General features: G+C 46.1%; 1 protein-coding gene and 1 pseudogene across 1 annotated transcript; one reads left to right on the top strand and one right to left on the bottom strand.

Annotated features, from left to right (window-relative positions):
• Positions 1-5,102: 5,102 nt before the first annotated feature.
• Positions 5,103-6,281, top strand: LOC125511473 (BTB/POZ and MATH domain-containing protein 2 pseudogene; annotated as a pseudogene).
• LOC125511472 (LOW protein: PPR containing protein) lies at positions 5,555-8,789 on the bottom strand. The gene is made up of 4 exons (XM_048676861.2): positions 8,389-8,789; positions 7,188-8,291; positions 6,863-7,075; positions 5,555-6,760 (listed from the first exon to the last, which is right to left on the bottom strand). The coding sequence occupies exons 1-3, from the start codon at positions 8,761-8,763 to the stop codon at positions 7,046-7,048; spliced, it is 1,509 nt and encodes a 502-aa protein (XP_048532818.2). The 5' UTR covers positions 8,764-8,789; the 3' UTR covers positions 5,555-6,760; positions 6,863-7,045.
• Between the last annotated feature and the right edge of the window lie 246 nt (positions 8,790-9,035).

Below are 9,035 nucleotides of genomic sequence, written 5' to 3'. Positions count from 1 at the left end.
GAAGCAATTCAACAGGCCCAAAGAGCTTCTTATAAAAATCAGTCGCATATTTAAGGAGCTGCTCATCCCCTTGGATGATCCCCTCATCCTGGATGAATCTGAAAATTTTACTCCTACGCTTCCTACCGCTAGCCTTAATCATGAAGTATTTCGTATTACCATCACCCTCCTTAATATCTTTTTCTTTAGACCTCTGGTACCACTTAATCTCCTCTTCCCTAAGGATCTTATTCAAATCATTCTGCAACTTATTTCTCAAAACATAGTCAGCTTCTGAAACTCCAGAGAGCTCACTTTTCTTATCCAAAAAGTCAAGCTTATTGGCAATCTCATCTCTGTCTCTCCTATATCTACCCTCTACATTAAGGTTCCACCCTTTAAGGGTTCTCCTTAATTTTCGCATGAAATCCTGCCACCAATCAAGACTACTACCTCTACGTACAGTGGAACTCCAGACTTTATTAACAATATCAGGGAGCTCTTCTCTAGACAGCCAGCATAGCTCAAATTTAAAAGGCTTGCGATTAATAGTAGACTTAATCCCTGTATGTAATAGAAGCGCTGCATGGTCAGAAACCCCTCTCACCAAGGTTCTGACAGTTACCAAAGGAAATTGCTGCTCCCAAAGAGAGCTAACTAAAATTCTATCCAACTTAGCAAAAAGCGGATCCTCCTGATTATTCGACCAAGTATAGCTCCTCCCCGACAAATCTAATTCTTTTAAGCCCCAATGCTCAATAATAGAATTAAAATAAAAAGACCATTTTGGAAGCTTTTTAATTTTGTTTCTCTCGTTAATTCTCCTAATTAAGTTAAAATCGCCCCCAAAAACACAAGGCAATTAAACTCTCGAGGTTTAGGAGCTTCAAAGCAAAGGGTCGTGATCTGAAATTTCCCGAACCAGTTTCCTGACAGAGACCATAGGAAAAAGTTCCTCCCACCCTTCAGACATCAAGATACGATCCAATTTTTCTAGGGTAGGATGAGCTTGGTTGTTAGTCCAAGTGTATTTCCCCCCACTAATATAGATTTCTCTAAGGGCCAAAGCATTGATGATGGAATTGAAGATATCAGTTGCTCTATTATTCTGCATCTTTCTATTTTTCTCATCACCATGCCGCAGGATATTAAAATCACCCCCTACAATGTAAGGAATAGTCATGCTACTACAACTAGCAGCGAGCTCTACCAGAAACTCCTCATGGGCTGCCCCATAGACCACCAGCAGGCCCCAGTCAACATTCTTCTTGTCATGCAAGGTTAGCTGTAAAACATATTTCCTTTTGGTACAGGAAGTGATCTCCATTGTATCCTGCCTCACACCCCCAAGGATGCCACCAGACTTCCCAACAGATGGTATCCATTCCCAATGGAATAAACCAAAAGGGTCAATTCTCCTAATGCATTTAGGAGTAAAGTTTTTCTTCATAGTTTCTTGCAAACCAATGAAATCAACCGAATGGTCACTAATCATGTCTGAGAGGCAGGTGGCCATTCCTTTCTTGCCTACCCCTCTACAATTCCAAATGAGCCCTATCATTTGGAACATTTTTTTGTGAAAATGAGATCTAGTAGTCCTGCCATGAGGCAATGCAGGACTACAACACATATCCTGAGACACTGCCTTTTTCTGGCTCCTAGTCACAGGCCTAGAGAGCTTAACGGTAGATTTCTTTTTAGATCTTTTTTTTTCTTTTGTTTACCAGAGGATTTTTGGTCATGGACAGTTTCATCTTGGTCAAGCCTACTGTTAGTAGGATCTGGTCGAGGAAGGTGCATTCCTCGGACCCTATTAATATCCTAAATATCAAACTTAAAAGGTTTAAGAACTATTTTAAAGGGTGGGGGTCAAATAGATATGGCCATGACAAAAGAAGGAAAGAAGAGCTCAGATTGGAGCTAGCCATGCTGAAGGAAATAGGAGAGAGTGGTCCCTTGTCCCCTGAGATGTATAGCATCAAAGTCGATGTTAGTGCGGAGTTGCATGAACTTTTGGTGAACGAAGAGATATTTTGGTTGCAGCAATCTCATGAAGGATGATATTATGCTCCTATTTGAACACTTTCATAAAGGGGATCTAGATGTCCAACGCCTTAATTATGGTGTGATTACCCTCCTTCCTAAAACTGCGGGTGCAGACAAGATACAACAATTCCGACCAATTTGCCTGTTGAGGTGTCCGTACAAGCTTATTATTAAGGTCCTAGATAGGCGAGTTGAAAAATATGCTGATAAGCTCATCAGTAGGGCCCAAAATGCTTTCGTGAAAGGGAGGAACATCATGGACGGTGTGATGTCTCTGCATGAGATTCTTAACTACACTCATGTGAAAAAGAGGATGAGTGTAGTTCTGAAACTCGATTTCGAGAAGGCTTATAATAAAGTAAATTGGGATTTTATTCTAGATTGCCATAAATTGCGAGGCTTTAATGATACATGGTGCGTGTGGATTAGGAATATCCTGCATAATGGGACTGTGAGCATCAAATTAAATAACCAAGTAGGCCCCTACTTTCAAAGTGCGAAGGGGGTTCGCCAAGGCGATCCCCATTCCCCATTCCTGTTCAATCTAGCTGTGGATTGTTTGGCAAAAATGATTACAAATGCCCAAAAAAGTGGCCTGTTAGTGGGTCTTGCTTCTGATCTGATACCTAATGGGGTGGCAGTTCTTCAATACGCTGACGATACTATTATCTGCCTAGAACATGACATTGACATAGTAGTCAACTTGAAGATGCTTCTTTACATGTTTGAATTGATGTCGGGGCTTAAGGTGAATTTTCAAAAAAGTGAGATTCTTACAGTGGGGGGTGATGAAAATGTGGTGAATATGTATGCGGACCTGTTTAACTATGAGGTGGGCAGCTTCCCTATTAAGTACTTGGGGATGCCTGTTAGCTACACCAATCTCAGAAACTCAGACTGGGAATTTATCATTACCAAGTATCTGAAAAGATTTGAAGCTTGGATCGGTAATGCAGCCTCGATGGGGGGGAGGCTGACCTTGCTAGATTCGGTAGTCACCCAAATATCCTAGTACCATATGTCTATGTGGCTTATGAACAAAACTTTTATTGAGCGCCTCGACAAACATAGACGAAAGTTCTTTTGGCAAGGGTGCAATAAGAAGAGGAGGTATCATCTTGTTAGATGGAACAGGATCTGCAGATCCAGAGATAAAGGTGGTTTGGGGGTTAAGGACCTCCACAAATAGAATGTTAGTTTGATGGTCAAATGGTGGTGGAAACTAGAGACCCAAACGGGGATGTGGCAAGATATTGTTCGTGCATGCTACCTGACAAACAAATCTGTGGCCTCGGTTAAGCCCAGGTTTTCCGATTCCCCTTGTTGGAAAGCCTTACTAAAAGTAAAAGATATTTACTTAGTTGGCAGGAAGATCCATCTAGAATCTGGTGACCTGTCAGAATCTGGAAAGATTCCGTAAAGGGGCTAAGTCCTTTTCAGACTCTATATCCATTGCTCTTTGAGATATGTAACGATTAGGATTGCACCGTTGATAGGTTCAATTCTGTGGACATCCACACCTTCTTCAAAAGGAGGCTCACGCCTGAGTTATCCTGTCAATGGGAAGAAATGAGTAATACGATCAATAGCATTCAGCTGAGTCAGGGTGGGGACCGGGTCTACCGGGGGCTTAATAGTAATGGTAAATTCTCTACTAAGGGGGTGTTTGTTTCCAGGGACTTTTTTGTGTAGGGACTAGAAAAAGTCCCTCTTCGAGACTTTTTTACCAAACGGGAGAGACTTTTTAGGGACTAAACTAGGCATTTGAGACTAAATGAAGAAGACTCTCAAGGAAAGTCTTTCTGGGACTTTTTGAGACTTTTCCAACAATGCCTCTCCATGCACCCATTGGTCCGCCACCCCATGATGTTGTTTCATTGTTATTTTTCTATATACTAGGGGCAACATGGTCATTTAATAACCTCTAGGAAGGGACTAGGGACTTTTTAGTCTCTGGAAACAAACAGGGAGGGACTTTTTAGAAACTAGAGACTTTTTAGTTGGGACTAGAAAAAGTCTTAGGACTAGAGAACCAAACACCACCTAAATCTGTATATAAGTGGCTAGAGAGCCCTCTTAGTGGATGCCATTATAGATGGATTTGGAAAGCCAAAATCCCACTCAAAATCAAGATTTTTCTGTGGCAGTTGTCCCAGGATGCAGTGCTCACTAGGCAAGTCATGAGAACGAGGAAATGGCCTGGGAATCCCACATGCTCTTTTTGTAATGAGTTGGAAACCTCCCAACATCTGTTCTTCACCTGTCCTGTGGCCAGGGTGGTCTGGAGATGCGTTGGGGTGGTGCTGGGTACTGAGATGTGCCCGAATAGCTACTGGCAATATTTTGCTTGGTGTCATGCTTTTTTCCCCGATGGACAAAAGTACTATACTGTGGGCCTGGCTGCTGCTTGCTGGGCCATTTGGCTAGCTCGGAATCGAGCTACATTCGAAAAGAAGCTAATCAAAACGCCCTTTGAGATAGTTTTCTCCATGTGTTTTTTTCTGTTGTATTGGGCAGGGCTCAAGCAGGAGGAAGGCGTCAAGGAGCTGCGAGGCGGTGCTGAGATGATCAGGTCGAGCACGATGCGCTTTGATGGTGATGTGCAACGCTGCAAGAGTGCCGATCGGGGAAGAATAAAAATATGCAAGACGTCCGATGGCTGGAGCTGGGTGATCCTGTGATGGTGTTCTGGTTCTTTTTTGGGTGTCTCATGTCCTTGTATGTAGTAGTCCAGATGTATGTTGTGATATTTTGGTGCTGCCCAGGTTTTCGCCTCATGGCATTCGTTTCGATGGCGGGCAAATGCAGTGGATTTCCTGGCAGTGCCCGGACTCGCTCTACCTCTTTCCCTCTTCTCCTGACATGTTTCTGAACCTTTGTATTTCCGTTCATTTGCAATGGAAAGGGGTATAGCCCGGTTCGGAAAAAAAAAATCTGCCTGGTTTTGTACTTGTGCAATCAGATCAGTTGCCCTGTGAGGCTCCGACCCTATCTCTGATGGCATAAGATATGATTCCCTTCTCTTTCTTCTTTAATTAATTTCTCATTGTAATCAACGGAACTTTGGTTGTCTTCGCATGGGTGCACATCAATTATCTACTCACGTACATATAATAATTCAGGTTACAGCCAGCACCTGGAAAGCTTGTAGGTTCCAAACCATTCCTCTCTGCGCCATGGGTAACAACAATTCAACTTCTTCAGTTAGCAAGCCCATACCCGAGACATCGTCGAGGTGCCTGACGGAGTGCGCCACCGCCGCCCACAACTTCGAGGTGACGAGGTACTCGCTGCTCGAGGGCATGGGAGTCGGCAAGTTCGTTAGCTCGAGCACATTCAGCGTCGGCAGCTATGGCTGGGACATCAGGATCTACCCTGATGGATGGGAGGAGGAGGACAAAGCCGCCTACATGTCAGTCTTCTTGTGTTTCTGCAGTGGAGCAACAACGGCTGTGAAGGTGAGGTACACTTTCAGCTTACTGGGGAAAGATGGAAAAATTACTACTAATCTAGAGGGCGGAACACATACCTTTCGGTCGGTAGGTACTATACGGGGCTGGCCCAGGTTTACCGACAAGTGCGAGCTCAAGGAATTGCTACTCCGTGATGATGACTGCTTCACCATCAGGTGTGTTTTGACCGTCATAAAAGAGCCTCGCACGGAAGATTTAAGCACAACTGAAGTCTCAGTTCCACAGTCAGACCTGCACACACACTTTGCTAACATGTTGAAGGATGGGCTAGGTGTGGATGTGACATTCAGTGTCGGCGGTCAACTCTTCACTGCACATAGATGCGTGTTAGCTGCACGATCCTCGGTTTTCAAGGCTGAGCTCTTTGGTCCAATGAAGGAGTCCACCATGAAGTGCATCAAGATCGATGACATGGAGCCTTCTGTCTTCGAGGCACTTCTTCACTTCATATACACAGATTCTCTGCCAAGTGACTTGGATCAGGATCAGAATGTGGAATTGCAGCACCTGTTGGTTGCCGCAGATCGGTATGGACTAGAGAGGCTAAAGGCTATGTGTCAAGGGAAGCTATGCCAGAAAATTGATGTGCAAACAGTTGCAACCACCCTTGCTTTAGCGGAGCAGCACCACGCCGCGCAACTCAAGAATGCTTGTCTCAGATACCTTTCTTCACAGGAGGTGCTTCGAGCTGTCAAGGAGGCTGATGGATTCAAGCACCTCACAGCAAGCTGCCCGTGGATTATGGACATTTTAGAGAAGGTTGCGCCACCGTCAGGAGTATGAGCAGTCAGGCTCTGGCTTTTTGTTTGAAGTTTGGAGTTCAAGTTGTACTGTATCAATTATTGTCATGTGTATTGGCGTGTCCATTGCAAAACTGAACTTCTCTTCGAAAATGTGTAGTTTGTGCTCTGACAATAGCGCTAAAAGTTTTAAGTAAATTCACATGGTTGTTTGTTTCTTTTTGACCTGTTCTCTATATCCCTTATTTTGGCAGTGAATTTTCATGCAGAACCAAAGGGCACTAGGTTTACATGCTGATATGGATATATAATGGGCTGGAGCTCTGAACCCGACCTTATCTGCTGTACCACAGTGCCTTCCACTTCTGGATATCCCAAGTTGCCTCTGTCTGGGGTTGTACTTGTGCACTCAGTCAGATCAGATGAACGTTTAAATGGCTTTGCACATTTAGGCCGTGTGGGACTCCTGTTTTGGACACAACAGGCCACAGCTGCTTTTCCATTCCACATTGTTCATTATTGCTGGGATGGAAAGAGCAAAAGTTAGATTCATCTACTTCAGCTCAGCTAAATATAGTACAGCTCAAGATACAATTTAACAGAAAACCTTGAACTTCTAGTTACCCTGTCATTGGCATTGAACTGGGAACGCTTAGTCTGGTGTTGACGGAACTACTGGTCATTATGGCCATGCTCTGTGGATTTATAACCATATTCTCCGAAGGCCCTCTCATACATGCTCTCTTTCCCCAATCTCGTATTACACAAATCTTACTGCTCTGTCCCCTAAAAAACGATGGCCGCAGTTTACTTGTAATCAACCACAGGAACTGGTCCCTGGTTCAAAAAACAAAGATAACCAGTGAATACCATGGATAATTGGTAGCTTATTGCAGGCATAAATCAAAAACAAAGAAAAAAGCTCCCTAAGGTATAGCGAAGCACTTACCAGTAATTTGTTGTTAAATCTTTCCATTTCTGTTTCTAACAACTTAGCGGCTTCATCCATCCCATGCGCCATATATGCCTGAATCATGGTGGTATAAATTACCTTGTCTGGCTTACATTTCTTTTCCTTCATTAGCACTAGCATTTCCTCCATTATTTCGATATCTCCAGACTTGGCGTATGCACTGATAACACAGTTGAAAAAAGGAGTATCTAAGGCGACATCGGTGTTCTCCGTCTGTCGAATAATTGCAGGAACCATATCAAGGAGCCCAGCTTTACTGTATCCATTAACCAGGGAGCAGTATGTGATGGGGTTGGGTTTGACACCCTGAATTTTCATCAGCCTGAAATAGTACTCCATCTTCTCAATGTTGCCAGCCCTTCCAAAACAATCTATGATTATGTTGAATGTAGCAGCAGAGGGTGAGAAGAAACGCCGCTTCATGTATTTCAGGATCGACAACATTTTGTCAGGCATGTTAGCCTTGCCATAAGACTTCATCATGATATTGAACGTCCGCGTATCTGGCTCAACGCCCATCAACTGAAACTCATCGTACCACTTCTCCATGTCATCCACCCTGCCACGGTTGCCATAAGCCCAGATGATGGAGTTCATCGTGTATATGTCCGGCACATTGTCCCCGTCTTGAAGCATGTTGGACAGCGCATCGTCCATCTCCTCTAGCATGCCGGCCTTGCCGTATCCATCAATTATCCCATTGTGGATGACAACGTTGCATCCAATCCCCAGATAAGACATCTCGTCGAGGACGGTGGGGATCAGGTCGAAGCGGCGCGACTTACAACAGCAGTTGATGAGGACGGAGAAGGTGTACTCGTCCGGCTTGCAGTCTGTATCAGCGCCTTTCATCAGACCGACCGTGGCCATCGCCTCGTCCAGCAGGCCGCTGTAGCCGTAGGCGCCAACGAGCGCCGTGTACACGTCCACCGTCGGCGCGAGCTGCTTCTCCGAGAGCATCACCTTGAAGAGGGCCGTGGCTGGGCCGGGCTGCCGGCACCTGCCGAGCATCATCAGCAGCCTGGCGTAGGTCTGCGTCCTCGGCTCGTACCACCGCTGCTTCCGCAGCAGCTCGAAGATCTGAGAAACAGCAATCCTTACGTGATGAGCAACAGTCGAACAGGTAGCGTGCAGCGGCAGGACCATCGGAGAGAAAGGGGTTGAGGGGGGAGCGGACCTCGAGGGCGGACTCCCAGCGGGAGGAGGCGACGGCGGAGTCGAGGGCCTCGAGGACGGCGCGGGGCCAGAGGCGGGTGGAGTGCTGGCTGGTGCCCGCGGCGGCCTTGCGGGGGACGCCGGAGACGGCGGCCTCCCTGCGGAGGATGCGGGCGAGCGCCTCGTCCGGCTGCTCGGCCTCGGGGGGCGCGGACGAGGGCGGCCTGCGGCCGCGCTGGGCCATGGCGACGAACGGCGCGCGCAGAGGCGGGGACGCGGTGGCGGTAGTGGCGGCGCAGCGCGCCGGCGAGTGCATGGTGCCGTGGAGTGGCGCGAGACGGAGGAGATAAGGTGCCGAGCGGCAGGCGGCAAAGCAACTGAGCGAAACTGCTCCCATCCCATCCCATTACCGTTGGATGGCTTCAACTGTTTGGAACCCCAATTTTTCCCCAGAATTTTTTTATGTAGAAACTCGACTTTTCTCTAAAATTTCCAGCAAAACTACATAAATCTCCGATTTGGACAGAGCTACAAGCTGTTGTGGCTGACCGCAAACAAAACTTGTACTCCCTCCGTAGGTCACTAAAGTAGTGATTTAAGCGCTCTTATATTTCTTTATGGAGCAAGTACATGCAAACGAAAACCATCATATTTTGGGTATAACGAACA

The sequence above is a fragment of the Triticum urartu genome, chromosome 5A, assembly GCF_056163025.1.
Source record: "Triticum urartu cultivar PI428250 chromosome 5A, HENAU_Tu73, whole genome shotgun sequence".
NCBI classification, from domain to species: domain Eukaryota; kingdom Viridiplantae; phylum Streptophyta; class Magnoliopsida; order Poales; family Poaceae; genus Triticum; species Triticum urartu.
The sequence above is the reverse complement of the archived record's forward strand: the minus strand, read 5'-3'. Positions and strand labels throughout refer to the sequence as shown.

Excerpts from the sequence above, each read along its gene's own strand:
- LOC125511472 (XM_048676861.2), bottom strand. The coding sequence starts at position 8,763 with ATGGGAGCAGTTTCGCTCAGTTGCTTTGCCGCCTGCCGCTCGGCACCT. Across the intron at positions 8,292-8,388 it reads GCTGGGAGTCCGCCCTCGAG|ATCTTCGAGCTGCTGCGGAA; the intron begins GTCCGCTCCCCC and ends GCTGTTTCTCAG. Across the intron at positions 7,076-7,187 it reads GATTTAACAACAAATTACTG|GGACCAGTTCCTGTGGTTGA; the intron begins GTAAGTGCTTCG and ends TTTTTGAACCAG.